The sequence below is a fragment of the Hypomesus transpacificus genome, chromosome 1 (genome assembly GCF_021917145.1).
Source record: "Hypomesus transpacificus isolate Combined female chromosome 1, fHypTra1, whole genome shotgun sequence".
Taxonomy (NCBI): domain Eukaryota; kingdom Metazoa; phylum Chordata; class Actinopteri; order Osmeriformes; family Osmeridae; genus Hypomesus; species Hypomesus transpacificus.
The window spans coordinates 1,247,345-1,267,749 of NC_061060.1; the positions used below are offsets into that span (position 1 = coordinate 1,247,345).

Here is a 20,405-nt window from a genome sequence, read left to right on the forward strand (position 1 = left end):
CAAGAAGTTAAATCAGTTACAACTAACCAACAAGAGAAACGAGTCCCTCAATAGGTCATTGTTTTCCTGGAGGAATTTAATAAAGGAGGTCTGTGCACTCCACACATCTTAGATTTTCTGTAATTTATAGCATAAATGGAACAATCCATGCTTTCCAAAAATCTTTATGAAAAAGGATAACTCAACCTTAAAAACCCTGCAATATTCTGCTGTTTATTACTATCTAAGTGAGACAGTGCAACATTTCCAGAAAACTCAAAAATCTGAAGCCTTTGTAGATTAACAGTGCTTAAGAGCACCTTGTAACTACAAACTAATACAGTGTGTCTCTGTTCAACCAAATGTAATAAATAAAAATGTAATAAAATGTGCAAATGAACAGGAGCTGTTTATCAGTTGTTTGTAAGCAAATACAGCAGCATCTGTTGTGAAAGATGCTACAGCACACACACACAAACACACACAGTGAACACATACAAAGAACATATACACAGAACACAGGCACACACACACATGCACTGACACAAAGCGCCCCACCCTTGGCCTGGATAACACTGCCTCACACAGCCTTGTTAATGGGGTGGGAGACTTGCTGTTGGGGGTTGGGGATTTTTTTTCTTTTGGGGAATCCTTTAGCTCACAAGCCTCAGATACCCCCTGGCTACTCTTGTTCCTGTCTATGCTTTCAATAAAGCTCTGACCCCCCCCTCACCCCTCTCCCGCGCCCCTCTCCCCCCCCCCCCCCCCCCCCCCCCCCCTCTCGCGCGCCCCCCTCCCCCCCTTCTCGCGCCCCCACCCCGCCCCTCCCACGACTGCTGCTGTGTTAAGCACGGTGGCTAGCACCGTGGAGGGAACGAGGTGCCAGATGGCCAAACAGAGAGTGCGGGCATCTAGGTAAAGTGCATCTCTCATCAGCTAGCTGGCATCTCAGATGTATGGAATGATCTGTGTGAGCGAGTGTCTGTGTGCGAGTGCGTTTGTGTGTAATCAAGCGTTAATGTGCGTCTCTAATTGTATAGGTGTAGCCTACGTACGCATATAGGAGTAGGCTACATGATTACATTCTGTCGTGCGCGCGTGAGTGCTTATTACTGTAGGCTTAAGTGTTGTGTGTGTTTGTGTGAACGTAAAATGATATTGCCAGTGCTTGTGTTCATCAACAGAAGGAGCCAAAGAAGCTCACAGTAAGCTTATTACCGTCTCCTCCTCGCTCCCCAGTATGTTCGACTCGCTAGTTGCCATAGCAACCGACCCCCAGATATTGTTCAAAAGAAAAAGGCGGACAGATATGGAATAAATAAAAACATCAGCACCCTAACCCCGGACACTCCCTTTTTTCACTACACACATGAAACAAACAAAAAATGAGATAGAGAGGCTTTATCTGCGATAATTAGGTTTTATTTAGAACGTTGGCTTCATATTAAATCGACAAATTTAATGAGAAGGGATTATTGGTTTGGCTATTTACTGTTCAGGGAATTCATTTTGAACAATATTGAATTGTTTAAGAAAAATGCTCTGCTTATGTTGCCTAATATAGGCCTACTACATGGTTTCTTGAACAATTGTGCATTTACATACAGTAGCATAAGCTATTGGCTAATGTTAAACTCAACCCCCCAAAATAAAATAAAATTCCAACAGTGATAACTAGGCAACCGTAAAGAGAGGTGTTTGGGAGCTACAGTGTGTTGGCGTCTAACGAGCCAGACAACACTGGAAGATTCAGGAGGTCAACATTTACAGCCCACTAGCGACAGAAGCTAAACTGCTTATGACTGCAGTTCCCTTTGACAACCATGGCAACAAGACTTGGTCTAACGGAGATTTATTTTAGCTCTAGTTTGAAAGTGAAAGACACTTATCAAAAACACTGGGATGGGGGGTAAGATGGGCTATACATGACTCACGTTGCATATCTATTAAAATGCAAAGCACTTAAATAATAAAATACTTCACAAATGCTTACGGTAATTTGTGGATCTGTTGTTTTTTTAAAGGCATGAAGATTTAGCCAATAAGATACATTTTTTAAGACGTTTTACTTTAAAATAGATGGCCTAGTAGCCTTCTGCAGACTGTACTTATATCTAGAGTAGGCCTAGGCCTAAAGTAGGTGACTATAAAAATACATTTTAAAAAGTCCATAATGTCCTTTGCTTTGACTGACAGAAGATTTGGGATATACAGCACCATTGAACTTCACAAGGGGCTACTTCAAACTAAGTGTTCCCGATAAAATGATAATTATCAGTGTCATGAGAGTCTGGTATAGATCATATCAACAGATCATTGTTCCAGGCTAAACCTCTTAGACCACATGGGCTACTGGGCCAGCAGCCAAAAACACTTATCATCTTGTCATCTTTTTACAGTACGTTTACAGCTCAATTGTAAATTGAGAACCACAGGGTGGTGAGAGATTTACAGGATGAGCTGCAGAGCTCCTCCAGTCCAAGTGGGCATGCTTTCAGTTAGCGGTAATCGGACTACTCCTATCCCAGGAACACAGAAAGAGAAACTTCAGTCTAAAAACCTTCAGCCCAGCTGGAAAAAATCAATCAGCTTTATTTGTATATGGACCTATAAACGAGTTATAGGTGAAACGTGTCATTTTAATAGAATTGTGGTGTGGTGCTACAGCTGTGTTGAGAGGGAGGTAGGGTTATAGGAGAGGTTTAGTAGATTGTTTTTAACATTATAAGATGTTAGAACTTTTACCATATATGGATTTAAATACAGACTGTCATATTATTGGATATTTGTTCAAAAAGAAAAAAGTTTAACCTACAGAATTAAATATGAAAGCTATGCACAGAATGTGTTTATGTGACAGTTAATTGCGCACTGTGGCAAGTACTAATGACCCTGCTAGGCCTACATAAACACTGTCACAACATTGACATAACAGATGTCATTACCACTAATTAAAGTTGAAATCAGCCCATGGCCCATGCCTCTAAAACATACCACCACGATAAACCATTTGGCTTGGAAACGGCTGTCTAAGAAATGGGCATATCTAAAATGGTTTTGTCACGACAGCTGTGGCAGTTAAAAGATCAGGTAAACATTTGTGACAAGAGGGTTTTCGCCTGATAATCTGAGCCTGGTTATCCTTATCCCTGGCACTGTCTGAGAGACATACTGCCAGTGGACTACGATGTCAACAGTCAAGAATGTCTCTGTTCACGTGTATAGCCTGCATGCTATAGCAGGTACACTGGAAACCTGGAAAATCTCAATAAAAGTCATGTCTACAAAGCATTTATTGTTCCTAGTGGAAGCATTTAAGAAAAGTCCATTGACACCTTTTCAAACAAAGCACAGATGTCAATCTTCCAGCTGTAATCAACAGTATCAGACACAACATTGACATGTAAGTGAAAGTAGTGTGGGTTGAACTAGAAAAAGAATCACTGCGTTTCACACTGACGTTCGCTACAACATTCCATTCCTGTAGTGGAGTGTTAGAATATACGTATATCTGCACTCCTGTAGTGATGTTAGAATATATATCTGCACTCCTGTAGTGGAGTGTGAGAATATGTCTGCACTGTTTCTACATGCAGACACACCGATATCCCTTTACATCCTTTATGTAAAAAACAGAGCCATTCAGTTATGTACAGTTATCAAATCTATTGCTGATGCTGCCTTCGATTTTGATTGCAACATTTAAACCAGACATAGCACTGCCACCTACTGGTGGAACGGTGTACAGGTCATGGGGAGAAAATAATTTTGTTTCCAACTGTGGTATGTGACTGGTGACACACACCATACTGCTATAGCTTAACCTGATTTATATCAAATATATTATATTCTAGATGATCTTATTCTATATTATGTTATATTTGATCTTGTATCCTCAGTTAAATTTGTCCCTACAATGTTAGGAAAGCCTGAAAATCAGAAAACACAAAAATAAACTACTTATGTTGATAATACATGAAGGCTTTGTGGAATTACTACTGTCTATTATTTCACCATATCTATAAAATCTTTAGAGGACTTCAATGTCAACATACAGTAACATATCCAGATATTTATGGAGTAAAATCTCACAGTGTTTTTTTAATTGGACAAGGAGCGCCTGTTTGGTTGGTGCACTTCAATCTCCTTGAAATAAACATGGGGCTTGCTTCTGACAGATGAGGGACAAGACTCTGAAAAACAACAAAGTTTACAGTCATCGTCTCACAAAATATATTTTATTTCCTCTCAAAAGGAAAGAAATAACACATTTTTAATGTTTACAATACATAAAAAGATAATAGTATAAATGAGTTCAACCAGGCAGTGTACATACGTACTTGTCCCACTGCTAAAGGATCCGCTGGTGTCCAGGTCCGTGTTTCCATGGCGACGTGATGGCGGCAGTCGAGCCACCAGCGTTCCTACGGTGGGCTTCCTGTTGAAACGCTCTGTACACAGTGTACAGTATCTACTCAGTAATGCGTCCCCAGCCTGGCTGACATTTTCTGACTCCCGACCATGTGAACCATCAGATTCAGAGATCTACATCCACTCACTAGGATTCGGATTCACTGATCTACATTTAGACTCACTAGGATTCAGAGATCTACATCTAGACTCACTAGGATTCAGAGATCTATATCCTGACTCACTGGGATTCAGAGATCTACATGCAGATTCACTGGCATTCAGAGATCTGCATCCAGACTCACTAGGTTTCAGATTCAGAGATCTACATGCAGACTCACTGGGATTCTGTTCCCTCTCCGCTGCCCTCTGCTCCAGGTGCATGTGGATGATGGCCTGCACCTTCCTCTGGTTGGTGGTGATGCTGGGCTCTGCGATGAGCTCACTCAGTCGCAGGTTAGACTTGATGGCTTTGGAGGCCGTGGAGCGAGCCACCATGGGCAGCTGCTCCTGGTACCCTCGGTCAGAGAAGTCAAGCTCGTCCTTCTGGAAGCTTCTGATCCTGGGGAGAGAGAGAGAGAAGGGGGGGGGGGGGGCGGGTTAAGCAGAAAATGTTAAGTACTGGGAATGGGGGGGTGTAAGGCCATTTGACTGCAGAATAAGAGATCAGAGGTTTGACCATGCCTGCAATCCTGTTCTCCAGTTATCTTGGCAGATTTACCTCCTGTTTGTCAATGCTGTAAACATCTCCTGCACCAGCAGCTCAGCAGCTCCCGGTTTACAGTGGATGCTGCCATCAATAGCTTCCTTCAGCAGCTGTATGTTTTCCTTCTGTAGAAACTGTGGAGGCACAAATGGATTATATCATATAGGGACTACTTGAGCATCAGTGAAAAATGATAGCTATGTAACCATGTTCGCTGTCTTTCTGTGTGGTGTTGTTTGGCCTTTCACACTGGACTTACCCTCTCTATTTGAGCCCAGTTACCCAGTTTAGTAGCAATAGAGGTGCCATTGTCATACGAGTGCATAGTAAGGTTCTCAGGATAATACCAGGAAAATATTTCTGCCACCAGATAGCCATTAGAAAAATCTCTGAGGAGAGATTAGAACAATTTTTTTCTGAGAGATCATATCTGATCAAATAAAGTATATAGTAATACATTAACTATTATCTGCCTACCTGCGCATATTCTTTGGTGAAAATGACAAGTCAAGGCTTTGTATCCACTTCAGTACTTCTCGTGGTATCCCTGTCCTTTTAGGAGTTTGTGGATATGCCATAACAAAGTTACAATATTTGCGTCAAAACGTTTTCCTTTAAGTACTTGTTTACGCAAGTGCTGTAGATAAACTAAGGAAACTAATCGAATACTAATGAATCATCTTTACTAGATAGAAAGCTAGCTAGCCAGCTAATTCCATTTTTGATACGTAGACATTTTAGTGTTTACAACTCCATGACAACGGCCTCTCTTCTTCTCCCTTTCGCGGTGAATCAGAGCGAAAATAAGCATTGTCGCCATCTAGTGGTTATATAAAGACAAGACATGACCACGTTCTTAAGCGGTTTACTGGTAAATCCAGGACACCCTCTCATGTTGTGACCACCATAGAGATATATAAATTTTTGTTTATATATACATCTATGGTGACCACACCGTGCAGCAGTTTTCAAACCGGTGGTGTGTTGTCTATGAAAGCATGTGCACACATACATAAACATATAAACTATTTAACTGTTGCACTCTATTTCATCAAATACTGTCCTTAATGGCCTAGTCCCAGAATGCAGAAACATACAATCTCAGCACTGCATTATGCCTTATTTATAAAAACACCTATCTGAAAGCAATGGCTATATGCACACGACAGTGATAGCTAGCTCTACTTATTCCCTGGAAATAAATAGGCAGGTCTAGAACTCTTAACCCTACACTCAGTTTGTGCGATTTCTCCAACTCCGTGTTGGAGTAGCTGGTCGACGTAGCTCGAAACGTAGGCTACAATTTGAACCCCCTTTACCTTGCTTGAATGGTAGCAACATAGAATCCTATGAACATGGTTTAAGGTCATTTTGAGAAGATCAACCAAACTCCTAGTAGAAACGCAATTTTGTGTTAAAGAACGAAAGCAACTGCTAGCTAACTGAAGTTTTTGGGCCGGTTTATGCAATATGCAAAAGTCACGTTTCTTACTTTGTTGGAAGTTCTAGACATGGCCTATTTCCCACTTTAAAAACGTTTTACTGTCGTGTGCATATAAACGATTAATTACAACGCTTAATACAGTGTTTCGGTAGGTCAACTGCACAAAAACTCAAATTATTTCTTCAAGTGTCCGTCAGTCGCAAACAGAAAACGATGCTTATTTTCCTGTGCTGTTGCGTTATCTGTATTGCAGGTAGTTTTTGACTGGACTGGGCAGAGGCAGTCGGGAGATCAGGTGGAACCGATCACGACCGACACTCTCTCGGATGCACTGGCGGCACAGCTGGCTGAGCAGGCGAGGCGTGACTGGGGGAAGAAAGAGGGATGACTGAGAAGTGGGAGAACAGCAGAACATCGACTGGTAAAATAAGTTTAACCTTTAATTTTTTCTTCTTCTGAAATACAGTCAAAACAAACTAGCACTGGAGATGGTATTTAATATAAAAATCTCTGTTTTTGTTCTTTATACTTCGAAAAACCAACCATATTGAACAGGATTCCTTTAAAAAAAAGGTTTTTACATGTATTCATTTAGCAAACACATTGATCCTGAGCAACACACAAAGGGGGATTTGAACCTGCGATCTCTCGATCTGCAGTAAAATGCTCTAATCACTGAGCTCCCAGCTACACCTAACCCCAGATATTCAATGTTGCAGTTCTTGGTAACTCACCTTCGTAGAGCATCAGGAAGCTCTCTGTGGAGCTACCAGGAGGAGACACCTCCACCGGCTTCTGGAACTCCAGGTTCCTGGCATTGATGTCAGCCCCAAAATCCAGCAGCATCTTCACCATGGCTGTGCAGTCCTTCTGGGCTGCGGCGTGTAGGGGCGTGTCCAGGTACTTACCTCTCTGGACATGGGCTCCTGTGGTGAAGAGACACGTCAGGGCTGTCCAATCAGGGCCGCTCAATCCTACACACTGGAGAACTACACTCCTGCAGTTTTTTTTGTTGTCATTGCTTCAACCCCATTTGTAACCAACCTGATTCAGCTCATCGACCAAACAATCATTAGATCATAGGTTAGCTTTGGATCGAAGCAACAGAGCCAGGCAGCGCCCAGTTAAATCGTTAATGATGCCAGGCCTGCGACGGACCTCACCTTCCCTCAGCAGCATCCTGGTACACTCCAGCTCCTGGAATACACAGGCGGTGTAGAGCGGCGTGCCCAGGTGAGGAATGTCCATGTCCACATCCGCTCCCCACGCCACCAGAGCCTCCACACACTTGCTGTGTCCTGCACAGGGACAGGGGGAGGTAGGAACGAGGGAGTCAGGTGGCTGAGCGGTTAGGGAATAGGGCTACTAATCAGAAGGTTGCCGGATCGATTCCCGGTTGTGTCAAATGACATTGTGTCCTTGGGCAAGGCACCCTGCTTGCCTCGGGGGAATGTCCCTGTACTTACTGTAAGTCGCTCTGGATAAAAGCGTTTGCTAAATGACTAAATGTAAATGTAGGAACTCTTATTTAGGTGAGTTTAGGTGCAGTTCTATGGACGTATGTGAAGCCCTCTGGAACATTGCTCTTGATGCAACAGAAATACGATTTGATTTAGTGTGAGATGATTAGATTCAGTTTGGGTAAAGCTATGTGTAGCATTTGGCTGCTGATGGTTCAAATACCCCCCTTCTACGTGAAGCATTGGATAAAAGCGTCTGCCAAATTAGTGCATGACATTGTTTACTTTATGGTCTAGTAGAATAGCAAAAAAAGTCAAATAATAGAGACATCTTTTCTTTTAAGCAGGGGCTTAAGTGTGTGACCATGCTTCGTTGGGTGCATTTTATGCTTTTGTTTTGACCTTCTATTTCCATTAGGTTTACTGAATAAATGCACAGTTTGCAGTGCCTGTGGAGCGTACCTCTGCTGGTGGCTTCGTGGATGGGCGAGGGCTGAAACACCGGGGCCTGGGGCTTAGCCCCCCTCTCCAGGAGCAGGTCTGTGCAGCTCACACTGCCCACCAAGCACGCGTTGAACAGGGGGGTCCTCCCGTCTATGGTGGTGACGTTCACCTGCACACAGTGGGGTGTCAGCTTCACTTAAGCGTGACGCGGAGACTATCCAGAGAGGAGAGAGCACTCAGGTGTTAGACAGCTGAGTGTCTTTAAATTTGCTCTTCGCCTTTCGATGAAGAGAGAATCTAGTCGGTGTCATGAACATGCTGTTGTTCACATCTGCTGGTGTCTGGGTTGTGATGAAGAGGGACTCACGTTGGCTCCTGATTCGATGAGGAGCCTGGCACAGGCTACATGGTTGCCCAGGCAAGCATCATGAAGGGGGCTCACATGGTCTATGGTGAGCACGTTTACATTGTGGCCCTGTAGATTCAAGCAAATACAATGGAATTTTATTCACATTTTGTTTTCACATTTTGACACTTTCAGACAATGAGGGCATGTTGAAAGTACAGCAGAATATCAAGGATCAATGTTATCTTGGAGGTCAGAGTCAAGGAACGGTCTGTATTTAACAAGTTTGGATGTGTTTCGTATGTCAAACACAAATGATTAAGAGCAACACACAACTGTGACATATTCGGCGGAAGCGACTCACAGTTCAGTGAAGTAGATCGAAAGCAATAACCCACACATTCACAGTTCACGGGAGCAGCTGACCTGTAAAATGAGGTTCCTGAGGACGAGGAGTCGGCCTTGGCTCGCTGCGTCATGTAGAGGAGAACGGTCGGCCCAGGACCCTGAAACAGGAATAACATCAACAAATACTGCAAACAACAAGTATTAACTCAGATTACCGACAGAATTATGGCAGAGGAACGTCAGCTGTTGTCATTGACTGGTGTGCTACACTTTTGAAACAAACACAACCGTAGAGATGTTTCGGGAATATACAAACATAAACATTTGTAATTAAACAGCAACATTTTATCCTTAAAAAAAATTCTTTCTTTCTTTTACTGCTTGCCGTTATCCATGCACAGTTTACTCACATTTTGTGTAGAATCAGCCACATGGATCAACCAAGTTCATAATATTCACAGATAAATATTAGATACATCCTATTATGTAACAGCACTGTAGGCTAACTCCACTTTACAGACAGACCTACTGTACCTGAATCAATATCCAAAATAACTCCAAAAGCATTCCAGACAGCATCATCAGCATCGCCATTTCCCTCCATTTCATTCAAATAACCTTAAAACCTTTTCCCAAAAAGAAATTACTAACTGAATAGTGGCATCATATCCAACAGTATCGCTTTAGGTACCTCGTCTAAGAACCATGATCTAGGTTGCTGCTAGCTGTTCATTCTTCACAGAGAACATGCATGTTTGCAAACAGACTCTGGTTCTGCGGGTGCTTTTTGGGCTTGTCACTCAATCCCTCCAGTTCCCTCCAGCTCCCCGGTTGAGTACCAACAGTAAGTAGGCCAAGGGGTGGGACCCCATGGCTGGGTTCTATTAATACATCGGGGGACGAGACTAAATGTCCAGCCACTGCTGCTGTATGTTTTGTTTTTACACATTATCCTTATTCCTTTAGTGACAACTACTGTTGGTCACTAGTGGCGTAAACCAAGATCTGAAAAGGCAGTATTCAAATGCAAGAGTATGCATGAGAGGAAGTGATAGTGTATGAAAACAAACAAATAAGTGTTTTCCATTGTGATGTATTTTTTTCTTAGTGCCTGATCTATCCAGTGCCTGATCTATCCAGTGCCATGATATATCTTCATATGTATGGTTCTAAAACAGTACAGAGGCATGACACAGTTTTACTCACCCTGTCGTTTACCATAGTCATAGAACTCTGCAGATATCCTGGCAGCCTCCTTTCGGTTCCCACGGATGACGTAGAAGTAGGTGAGTAAGTTCAGGCTTATCTTCACAAAGAGTTTGAAGCAGAACAGTGCCAAGATGCTGAGGTAAACATTGGACAAGTGGGCCGTGAAGGGCTTGTCGGTACTCTCTGCTGACTCTGGCATTGCCCTCTGTTAGTTAGGGTCTCTATACCACAGGGGATCATGTGCCTCTGACTGCTAGTCTGGTTTCCCCTCAGACACCTACTGGTCCTGATTGAACAAGCTGGTATAATGGTGCAGCTGCTGTTGTGCCTGTGTGAAAATAGTTGAGCATTCTCCTATTTCTGAAGAGGGGGTTGAATATTCTGTGGTTAAAATTTGTATTTGTGATAACCAGGAGGGATATAACGTTGTAGAAGTAATGGAAGGAGACAATTATTAAACTGTGTACACGTTCTTTTATGAATGCTTGTGGGTGTCTAATAGGATACGTGTTGGTTTGATAAAGAACCGTGATTGGGTTGAGTTTAGTCATACAAACTAAACTTTTTGTAGTATTCAAGCACAACATTAAATAACCTATTAAACCGCCAGAGGGCAGTACAGCACAACATTTAGTTATAGCAGAGAATGTCTAATATCCTTTAGACAGGCACTGGTTATAGTCAAAGTAATAGACACAAATGGTCTCATAGAGTGTATTAAACTTACTGTGATGTGATGTTGACGGGCTGTTCATCTTCACAATTATCCTTATTTTCGTAGAAACGGAAACAGGAATCGTTTAATCAAGCTCGTTTCCACAATGTCACATGATACGTGACGACACGACTGTCAGCAGTGAGCCCGCGGGATTCAGAAATGTGGCGGGTCGTTTGGTTTCGTTGTTAACATCAAACCGAGGAGAGAAGCTTTTATATATCCCATTTGGCTAACAAATCCCTTCAGAATATGGTTGAAGGGCCGGGTTGCACGCTGAACGGAGAGAAGATTCGTTCTAGGGTCCAGCAAGGACAGAAAGTTAAAGAATTCCGAAGTCCGACGACGACACAGGTTTGTATACTAATGAAAGAAGTGACAGACCAGCTATCTGATGTAATGCAGGCTACAGTAGCTGAATGAAGTGATACATGTGTGTTGCTTAAACAGTCAACAACGTATTTGCAGAGAAATGACCCAAATAAAGGCTCGTTCCAGATCTTCACTGGGTGTCAATACACTGGAGCTGCTACCCTGGGAAAGGAACTTTTCTTATACTTCGGCCAAAGAGCGTTGAGGTATGAAGTCCTTTCAAGTTATGTTAGCGTTAACCATCCATCTAGCTATCCACTTAAGAAATAAATGTAAAGTATTCATTTATCAGACGCGCTTACATGAAGCCTCTTAAAGCTGCAGTCAAATGCTTGACCACGGAGCAAAATGACTGTACTAGTATGTCTTTGACAGAGTTCACTTTGGTATGAATGGTTCAATGCGTATAAACCCTGCCAAGACTCCGGGCAGGAAAAGCCCTAGTCCGATCCTGGAGATCCACCTCACCAGAGACGTAATCTGCTTCTTCGACTCCACAGTTGAAATCAGGTAATGGGCATAAGGTTTGTTCCACCGTTCGTTTCTGGGTAATAACCATAGTGATACTGTTGGGACTGTGTACTTGTCCAGGATTTTATTTAATTGAACCTTTTTTATCATTTGTTATTCAACCTTTCGAAACGAATACATTTTAAAAACACATTTCCCCCTCCAAAGTTTGTTGTGTTTTGTGTGAAACCTTTGTTATGACAACACAGTGAATTAAACACAGCACAACACCTGAGAGCAACGGTATTTTGCTGTTAAGGTTGTCCAGTAAAGGCATGTTTGTGTGCAGGCTGGCGGAGGACTGTGAGCACAGAATCCGGGCCATGCACAGCCTGGATGTGTGCTCTCCCCAGTTCAGTTCCTCCCGTGCAGAGGAGGTGGTTCGAGGACAGAGAGACAGGATGCTCTGTGATGTGCTGCTGGACCAGACTATACTTCCTGGGGTGGGGAACATCATTAAAAACGAGGCCTTGTTTGACTCAGGCCTCCACCCTGCGGTTAAGGTACACAACTATCGTCGTTGTTGTTGTTGCACTGTAGGACTCTTAATGTTGTATTCTTTTTTCACTGCGCCTGGATGTTGAGATGTAGTTACTTTGCAATCTGGCTGGTAAATACAGACCGCTGATTGACTCTGAAGACTAAAATACTGTTTAGATCTTGTTTGTGCTTCAGATTGTTGATCTACTGTACTTTCGATATTTGTACGTTGCTTTGGATACAAGCAAAAATATGAACGTAACAAGTTTTAGGTTTGATAGGGACTCAAAGCAGAGACAGATAAGTGTCACCATAAGTGACTGAAGAAGATCCAAACGTCATCTTATTTAGCAGATGTTTTTTTAAATCCAAAGTGACATGCAGTAGAGAAGGGGAAATGTGAACCTCCAACCTCTTGACCTGCAGTAAAATGCTCTAACCACGGAGCCATACCCCTCTTGTTGTCAATCATTGCACGATCCATGTTTTATTGATTTGACTGACTTCTTTTAGATTAACCAGCTGACGGATGAACAGGTCCACCACATAGTGAAGATGACACGTGACTTCACCCTCCTGTTCTACAAGGTAGGGCTCCCCTGGGTCTGCTCCCCACCCCCTGGTGGGTCTGCTCCTCACCCCCTGGTGGGTATGCTCCCCACCCCCTGGTGGGTCTGCTCCTCACCCCTGGGTATGCTCCTCAATCCCTGGGTCTGCTCCTCCCCCCTGGGTCTGCTCCTCACCCCCTGGGTCTGCTCCTCCCCCCTGGGTCTGCTCCTCACCCCCTGGGTCTGCTCCTCACCCCCTGGGTCTGCTCCTCACTGCCAACACCACTAACGGCAGGCCCAGTCTCGTAACCACTCAGTCACTTAAACACCGTGTCTGCTTGTCTTCTCATTTCTGTTCAAGTGCCGCAAATCGGGCTCTCCTCTGCACAAACACTACAAAGTCTACAAGCGTCCCCACTGTGGCCAGTGCCGTAACGCCATCACCGTCTGTCGCCTTGGCGACAACGGCAGGATGACGTACTTCTGTTCGCGCTGTCAGAGCGCCGACCCAGGAGAGGTTGACTTGAGGTGAACCTGCGACATCAGATGTGTGGGGAATTTTAATCAGAGGGTCGCGAGCCAATCAGAGGGGAGGGGGGGAGGGGAAACTGTGAGGTCTTGCGTCATCTCTGATGTAATTGGAGTTCATCATTCACTGTAGGTGGATAAGCCTGCTGGGAAGTAAGAGGTGATGATGGGAGATTGAATGTTCATTGCGAGTGTGGACTGTGCTTGTCAGACAGGCGCAAACTCTGAGCTTCCTGGTGTCTGTTTGAGGAAGGAATTAAAGAGGGTTTGAGTGTAAAGCTCTACAGCAAAGCTCACAGATAAAGCCTTTTGTGGACCGCATCTCTATTCCAACTCATCATTTTTTCCATTGTTCTGCGTGTTTTCAAGCATTATCTGTGCTTTGGAAACCTAAATGCGTTTGCATTTCCACAAGAAATGTCATTATTTTAGTGCGATATTCACACATACCTTTTGGTGTGTGTGTGAATGCCAGACGCCAGATCCTCCCTGACTCGTGTTAATCTTCCCGAGTTTCACATTTCTAGCAAACTTCCCGCAAGGAACAGCTTACTGGACTGGGCTTACCGAGCGTCTGTGGAACCCAGCGACGACGTGGCCAGGAGAGAGGAGGAGGAGTGGGCCTGTGAGCTGTGCACCCTGGTGAACCAGCCAGCGGTGAGAACCTGTGAGGCCTGCCTCACTCCCAGGACTCAGGGTGAGCCGTCATCCCCGTCCCCAGCGGCACCACCCACTTCAAACAGCCTTTACACAATCCATTCACGTTCGTAGGTGATCTTCAGAAACTAGGAAGATGATATTCACTGAGGCGGTGGAATGAAACAAATTGACCTTTGTGCCTCTCTTCCCTCTCAGTCCCTACAGACGAGCCCAGCGTTGAGAAGGCTTTGTTCACCAGAGATTTAATCAAGTACCCTTGCAATGCCTTTTCAAAACCACGAGAGGAGCTCAAAGTCAACCGCAAGGCTGCGTTTGGAAGCACCACCCTTGTTTTTACCGACTTGTCGAAAAAGCCAAACCAAGCGAACTCTCCTTTTTCCCTAGCCAGCAGTCATCTGAATTCCTTGGCGGGGGAGAGAGGTTTAAATAAACAGAACGTCTGCCAAGGGACAACAAGTCCCAATTATGCCTCTGGTGGCTGGCAGAATAAAAGCACAGAGCTCTCCAAAAGGGAATCGTTGGCCTCCTCCAGTCAACCATCTAAGAAAATGAGAATTGATCACAGTCCTTTTCCTGGTAGCAAAGCTCACAATGGAGCCCTCCTTGTGAGGTGAGTGATGGGTGCACTCAGCTATTCATGAGTAAGAAAGTTATAATAAGGCAAGTTTTTGACTTTGGGGAGGTAAGTGGGATAAAAAAGCATCCAACCGTGGAATTTTTAATGCGGTATTGTTATAAAAGTGCCGATTGATGAATAGCCACATATGGGGATGCAGTAGTGTGGGGCGATCTCCAATAAACCCTGATATTTTTTCTCTTGTGTGTATGTTTACGTGACATCTCTTTCATCTTATCGTGGAATTGGTTCGGTGAAAATACCAACAGAAGGTTCTGGAAGTTGCAGGTTTATGGTGGAGAAATGAAGACATGTCTTTACCCTTGTATCTCCATCAGCTCCTCCCAAACCAAAGCACCAAATGAGGAAACACAGGGCGTTCCCACAATCCCCTGCTGTACGTCCCATCGGTGTCCCAGTGTACTCCGCGTGGTCAACAAGGAAGGAGAGAACAAGGGCCGACAGTTTTACAACTGCTCGTTCCCCAGAGACAAACGCTGTAATTTCTTTGAGGTGAGAGAGAATCTACATACACCCTGACTCATAATGAACATGATATAACAGCGAAATGGTGACGGAATCCTCCGGTCTCTCTCTGGTTCTTTCAGTGGGCTGATTTACATTTCCCCCTCTGTAACCATGGGAAACGCTGTCTCAGGAGAACCGTGCTCAAGCTGGGGCCGAATAATGGACGAAACTTCTACGTCTGCAGTTTCCTGATGGGCAAGCAGTGTGACTACTTCCAGTGGGCATGAAATGGGCTAAGAACCCTAAACAGGAATTGCCATCCCTCCTTGCTGCTGAAACAAGTAGCTAACTTTAAGAGATTAAGAAGATCATTCAAGCGGAAGGGTTACAAGTTTTATGTTTCCTTGTGGTAAGAGCTGACGGGTCGATGCAATTAATATATTTTCGTTTGCTTATTCATGTTGCATTGATCATGTCTTGGAATTAGTTATGTCTGGTGTGCCTTACAGCATATTTATCTCTGTCGAACAGTCTTGAATAAAAAATACATTTTACATTGACAGAAATCTCGTTATGCAAGCTTTTTCTTGCACTATTAAGGAAGGCCACATTTCAGTAGTTTGAATGAAATAATGTATACCATTTTAGCTGTGAGTCCATTCAAATGTCATAATACTATCAAACAGATTTATTCAGTTTAATTGTAGATCACAACTTTTAATCACTTTTTTCTAAATCTCTAGATGGAAAACCTTCAGGATAGCTGTCAAAAGATCAAGTCTGATGATTCTTAAATTTTCCAATTAACATAATTGATAGTAGAAAGTAGCATTAAACCCAACATATAAAAAAAATGAATCAAAAACAGTCTACAGATTTCAATAATGGTACGTTAGATGGAGAGTCTGACACCATGAAGGAGAATTTGGAGAATCCAGGAAGCTTGTTGCAAGCAGCACCTTTTGAAAACGAGGAGGGAAAAAAAGCAAGCTCAGTTCATCTATTTTTGTAACTCACTTCTGCTAGTCCTAACGCCACTCACCATAATGACCAGTTGTGTTGGCACAGATGACGGCCCCAAAGAATTCTGGGTAATACCGCTTGATCCTGGAGATGGCTGTCTTGCAGGCTGAGGATGGGTCTGCTCCAGTCCTCATCAGCTCCACAGCCAGGAAACTAGGCTCAGTCAGAGAGAGAGGACAGTTACTGGTGCTTTCATATCCTTGGACACCTCAGGGGTGAAAGTAGCCACAGCCCTGTCAAATCTCATTATTAGTTCAGCGTTGACCGTTCTGCCTTAGCTGTGGTCGAGAGAGATGTTACTGTTGCGCTGTGTCTGGCAAATAAGACAGTTCCTTGGCGCTAGTCCACACCTCAGACCACTTTTAAAACTGCACTTCTGGCCCATGATTGTCTACTATCACTAAAGTACATCCAACTCAAATCTACTGCACTCACTGAAGTCCATCCAACTCAACTTTTGTTACATTTGTTGTTTCCATGCTGTGCGTGTGCTGGATGAGTAAGGTGTTGGAGCAGATCGGGTCCAACCTGGGCAGGAAGCGCATCATGACGTCTCCATCTCCGGTGGCAGCCGCGCCCCCTGCGGTGCTGTCAGCGTAGGCGCCCGCTCCTGCTACAGACGAGTCTCCAACACGACTACAGGGTGTGGCACACAACACCGGTACATTCAGTTACACTTACCCAGCGCTCAACAAAGTCAGTCTTGACTTACCCAGCGCTCAGCAAAGTCAGTCTTGACTTACCCAGCGCTCAACAGACAGTCTTGACTTATACCCAGCGCTCAACAAAGTCAGTCTTGACTTATACCCAGCACTCAACAAAGTCAGTCTTGACTTATACCCAGCACTCAACAAAGACAGTCTTGACTTACCCAGCGCTCAACAAAGACAGTCTTGACTTATACCCAGCGCTCAACAAAGACAGTCTTGACTTACCCAGCGCTCAACAAAGACAGTCTTGACTTATACCAAGCGCTCAACAAAGACAGTCTTGCCTTCAAATGTCTCTTACGGCTCGTCAGGATTCATCATCTTGATATGGCCCATATTGATGAGTGACATTTGAGTTGCATTTGTTTACTGTCCTAGTTTGTGTAGTGTGGGGACTAGCAATAACCATAACAAGGGATCTGATTTACTGTAGTAAAGGCCATCCAATCACCATGCGACTCATATATGATGTATGAAATGTATATTTTGATGTACCCTGGGATCTTGTGGTTTGCTCCATTGGTGGATGTTCCAGCTGCCACATGACCATCCTGACCAATCGCAATCATTCCTATTTTGAATGAAATATACACAATTATGAACAAATAATTGCATTTTAATCTGACAAAAGTATTATATGTAACCATAAAATAACTTAAAACTATTCATACTATTTAGCATCGGATTAAAAAGGCACAAAAACACTATACCATACTGTCTTAGCAATACAAAAGCAAATGTCTAAGTTTTCAACACCAATCATATATTTTACCAATAGTGTCATGAGCATGTATATCAATTTGACGTTCGCTCTTTCTTTGCTTCAACATGGCTCTTGGCTTGTATGGTCCACAGTTCTTCGAAGGATCTGGAAGAACATTCTGCTGAATATAAAATGAAGATAATGTACACACCATGTATAATGTACTGTCTGCCACAACTTTGAACTATTCCCACAACACAAACTCACAAAATTTTTAACGTGATGCAGTCTAGATGCAGTGTATACATGATGTCTTACGTATCCGACCTGCTACCCAGCTTGGTGGTAATGTATGCAGGCTAGCTGAGGACGAGGCTCAGTCAGATCTCTACAGGGCTTTGATAGTGCCAATGCTAACAGCATGTTGGGATCAACAGTCGTCGCTTTCAGGCAGCCGTCAATGCATAATTCATCCAGCAGTCAGAGTTATTCATAGATTTTAAAGATAGGAGGTGATATACTTTACTGTTTCCCTGACAAGATTGTACGATTTTGTTGAGGGGTATAAAACGGTGCTTCGTTCTTTCGACAGTTTGGGCGGTTTTACAAAACATTGAGATTAGGATAACTGAAATTCATCCTGCATGATATTCAGAATCTCAAATGAGGTGTTAAGAGTTATACCTAATACTTTATTTAAACTGTATGAAGCTGAAGCTATGAAATGCACACCTTCCGATAATTGGGTTGGCAGTTGTCCTTCAGCCACTGTGTGAAAATACTAAGAGATTTGTTAGTGGTCAGGTCTTCTGCTGTGAAACCCATATTCTCAGCAAAAACCGAAGCTGTAAATAAAACAAACAGAGATCAAAGACTTCACAGAGGTCAGTAACACACCACATCTTATATTAGATCCAGTACATCCACATAGCCATTGAGGACTCACTTTGAATGTTAATTATTAACAAATACTCGTTTATGATCCAACATAGATGTAATTTCACATCGAATACTAGTTCACCCTAACTTTTACAATACCTGACTCTCCGACTAGGAATGTGTGTTCAGTGTGTTGCATCACAGCTCTGGCTACTCCAATCGCGTTCTTGATTCTCCTCAGGTCCGCCACAGCCCCAACCTCCATCGTGTCCCTGCAGAGACAGACAGTTCATCACGGGTGGCTGCACACGATTATCATGCGAAAAGGAAGACATCTACAATCCCAAGGCCATTATATGGCTGTAATTGACTCGCAGTGGAGTTTTGGATCAATTCCATTTCAATTCCCCGTAAATCAGGAGGAGTCGGACACAACAAAAGCAGCTGAAACTGTTATTTACTGCAGGAACTCTGTCTTTACCCCACAAATTAAATTCAAAGATAGGAGATTGAAATCCAAGCACCTCCAACAAAATCCTACTATAAGGTTTAGGCTACTCTGGCATTCGCTGAACTTTGATTTAGGACAACAACCATTTGTGGCCATTTGGATTGTGGCCATGTTCTCTCAGTGATGCATGAGAGGAACGGATGACACTCACCCGTTCATGATCATGGCGTCCAGGGTGGTCTCTCCGTTCTCGTCTGGACTTCCCCCAAAGCCTACGCTGCCGTCACACTGGTCCACCTCGCAGCGGCTACAGCCCTGCTCCACCGCGTCCAGTATCGACCCTCCGGCTTGCAGGACGCTCCACGCTTCGGAGGACAGAAACAACAGCAAAAGTTCGTATAGTCCAATCTTTGAGTTGTCTGCAGGGCCTTATATAGTGTGCCGCATAAACGCTTACACAACAGCACCTTAAGTTTGACCTAATGGGATTCTCATTCTGTAGCAAATTAATGACTGTGCCATATCACCATTTGGACACTGATCCGTTTGCTTGCTTTGAGGATTATTAAGCCAACTGGTGACATGTTGAACAGCTTGCAATTTGCAAATCAGCGCCAAGACAATTTCAGAACAATTTGGGTGAAGAGTTGAATCCCAATCCTTGGTGAGTTTTGACACCAGCGTTGCTTCTCATTGTTGGTCATAAATAAAGACGCACAAAGAGGTTTTAATACAGTTAGAAACCATACTAACGTGTAGCCTATAATGTGAAAGTTTAGCATTACCTGCGGACGTAGCATCTTTAAAGGGCCACGTGTTAATGACAAAAGGTAACGTTGCATGTCCAAACGGCAACATAAGAATATAAACCAAGAATGTTGTCATTTTCCTCAAGCTTTGTTGAAGTTTGCAAACTTCGGAGGAGAAAGTGCTACCTGGCTAAAAGGTAGGGTGGAACGACAAAATGCTTTTTATGCATCTATTCTTCTTGAGAAGACAAAGCTGGTCCACGGCAGTTTAGTGTTAATAATGAAACATATTCGTTTTAAGTGTCTGTCTTGATCAAATATTATAATTGTGAGTACATTTCATGTTTATCCATTTCTAGTTCCTTGTTTTATCACATGACATGAAATCATCATCATTAAAGGGCCAGTGCATTCAATATAAATCCGATCTCTTAAGTTTCCGGTGTTGAGGTATTCAAAAACAGATCTTAGCTTTTCAAGTTTTATTGGAATGAATGTCATGCTTAAAAAAACATGGCGTAGCTGATCAATTTGTTTTGGTCAATTTGTTTAACTTTCAATGAACAATTTGCTGCATAGATGTCCATAATTTAAGCCACCAAAATGTACACGTAAGTAACTGTTGAATAGTAAGCTATGGATTTTCC

At 43.3% G+C, this 20,405-nt stretch overlaps 4 protein-coding genes across 10 annotated transcripts; 1 reads left to right on the forward strand and 3 right to left on the reverse strand.

Annotated features, from left to right (window-relative positions):
- Positions 1-1,457: 1,457 nt before the first annotated feature.
- Positions 1,458-5,673, reverse strand: spata4 (spermatogenesis associated 4). Its single transcript, XM_047024950.1, has 6 exons — positions 5,573-5,673; positions 5,355-5,484; positions 5,111-5,229; positions 4,731-4,951; positions 4,320-4,430; positions 1,458-4,172 (listed from the first exon to the last, which is right to left on the reverse strand). The coding sequence occupies exons 1-6, from the start codon at positions 5,671-5,673 to the stop codon at positions 4,081-4,083; spliced, it is 774 nt and encodes a 257-aa protein (XP_046880906.1). The 3' UTR covers positions 1,458-4,080.
- A 1,089-nt stretch (positions 5,674-6,762) lies between these two features.
- Positions 6,763-10,609, reverse strand: asb5a (ankyrin repeat and SOCS box containing 5a). The gene is made up of 7 exons (XM_047024936.1): positions 10,344-10,609; positions 9,216-9,295; positions 8,811-8,918; positions 8,462-8,612; positions 7,703-7,837; positions 7,274-7,465; positions 6,763-6,905 (listed from the first exon to the last, which is right to left on the reverse strand). The coding sequence occupies exons 1-7, from the start codon at positions 10,543-10,545 to the stop codon at positions 6,778-6,780; spliced, it is 996 nt and encodes a 331-aa protein (XP_046880892.1). The 5' UTR covers positions 10,546-10,609; the 3' UTR covers positions 6,763-6,777.
- Positions 10,610-11,201: 592 nt separating this feature from the next.
- On the forward strand, positions 11,202-16,097 carry neil3 (nei-like DNA glycosylase 3). 3 transcript variants are annotated; one of them, XM_047022091.1, is made up of 10 exons: positions 11,202-11,415; positions 11,512-11,639; positions 11,809-11,943; positions 12,233-12,446; positions 12,937-13,011; positions 13,333-13,499; positions 14,027-14,196; positions 14,355-14,769; positions 15,114-15,288; positions 15,384-16,097. In XM_047022091.1, exons 1-10 carry the CDS (start codon positions 11,314-11,316, stop codon positions 15,528-15,530), a joined length of 1,728 nt encoding a protein of 575 aa, XP_046878047.1. In that variant the 5' UTR covers positions 11,202-11,313; the 3' UTR covers positions 15,531-16,097. The 3 variants fall into 3 exon arrangements, with proteins under 3 accessions (XP_046878047.1, XP_046878055.1, XP_046878063.1); XM_047022099.1 differs by having other exon boundaries at positions 11,530-11,639; XM_047022107.1 differs by having other exon boundaries at positions 11,560-11,639.
- aga (aspartylglucosaminidase) lies at positions 15,927-20,144 on the reverse strand. 5 transcript variants are annotated; one of them, XM_047022148.1, is made up of 9 exons: positions 19,795-20,144; positions 19,221-19,374; positions 18,718-18,830; positions 18,412-18,524; positions 17,749-17,857; positions 17,472-17,547; positions 16,795-16,902; positions 16,286-16,419; positions 15,927-16,202 (listed from the first exon to the last, which is right to left on the reverse strand). In XM_047022148.1, exons 1-9 carry the CDS (start codon positions 19,892-19,894, stop codon positions 16,102-16,104), a joined length of 1,008 nt encoding a protein of 335 aa, XP_046878104.1. In that variant the 5' UTR covers positions 19,895-20,144; the 3' UTR covers positions 15,927-16,101. The 5 variants fall into 5 exon arrangements, with proteins under 5 accessions (XP_046878104.1, XP_046878081.1, XP_046878097.1 ...); XM_047022125.1 differs by having other exon boundaries at positions 16,702-16,902; XM_047022141.1 differs by having other exon boundaries at positions 17,749-17,860.
- Positions 20,145-20,405: the final 261 nt, after the last annotated feature.

Excerpts from the sequence above, each read along its gene's own strand:
- aga (XM_047022117.1), bottom strand. The coding sequence starts at position 19,894 with ATGACAACATTCTTGGTTTATATTCTTATGTTGCCGTTTGGACATGCA. Across the intron at positions 18,525-18,717 it reads ATTCCTAGTCGGAGAGTCAG|CTTCGGTTTTTGCTGAGAAT; the intron begins GTATTGTAAAAG and ends TTTTATTTACAG. Across the intron at positions 17,861-18,411 it reads GCCAACCCAATTATCGGAAG|CAGAATGTTCTTCCAGATCC; the intron begins GTGTGCATTTCA and ends TTTTATATTCAG.
- spata4 (XM_047024950.1), bottom strand. The coding sequence starts at position 5,673 with ATGGCATATCCACAAACTCCTAAAAGGACAGGGATACCACGAGAAGTA. Across the intron at positions 4,952-5,110 it reads ACAGCATTGACAAACAGGAG|GATCAGAAGCTTCCAGAAGG; the intron begins GTAAATCTGCCA and ends CTCTCTCCCCAG. Across the intron at positions 4,173-4,319 it reads ATCCTTTAGCAGTGGGACAA|AGTCTTGTCCCTCATCTGTC; the intron begins GTACGTATGTAC and ends GTTGTTTTTCAG.
- neil3 (XM_047022091.1), top strand. The coding sequence starts at position 11,314 with ATGGTTGAAGGGCCGGGTTGCACGCTGAACGGAGAGAAGATTCGTTCT. Across the intron at positions 11,416-11,511 it reads GAAGTCCGACGACGACACAG|TCAACAACGTATTTGCAGAG; the intron begins GTTTGTATACTA and ends TTGCTTAAACAG. Across the intron at positions 11,944-12,232 it reads GACTCCACAGTTGAAATCAG|GCTGGCGGAGGACTGTGAGC; the intron begins GTAATGGGCATA and ends GTTTGTGTGCAG.
- asb5a (XM_047024936.1), bottom strand. The coding sequence starts at position 10,545 with ATGCCAGAGTCAGCAGAGAGTACCGACAAGCCCTTCACGGCCCACTTG. Across the intron at positions 9,296-10,343 it reads TGACTATGGTAAACGACAGG|GGTCCTGGGCCGACCGTTCT; the intron begins GTGAGTAAAACT and ends TTCCTGTTTCAG. Across the intron at positions 8,613-8,810 it reads TCATCGAATCAGGAGCCAAC|GTGAACGTCACCACCATAGA; the intron begins GTGAGTCCCTCT and ends CACTGTGTGCAG.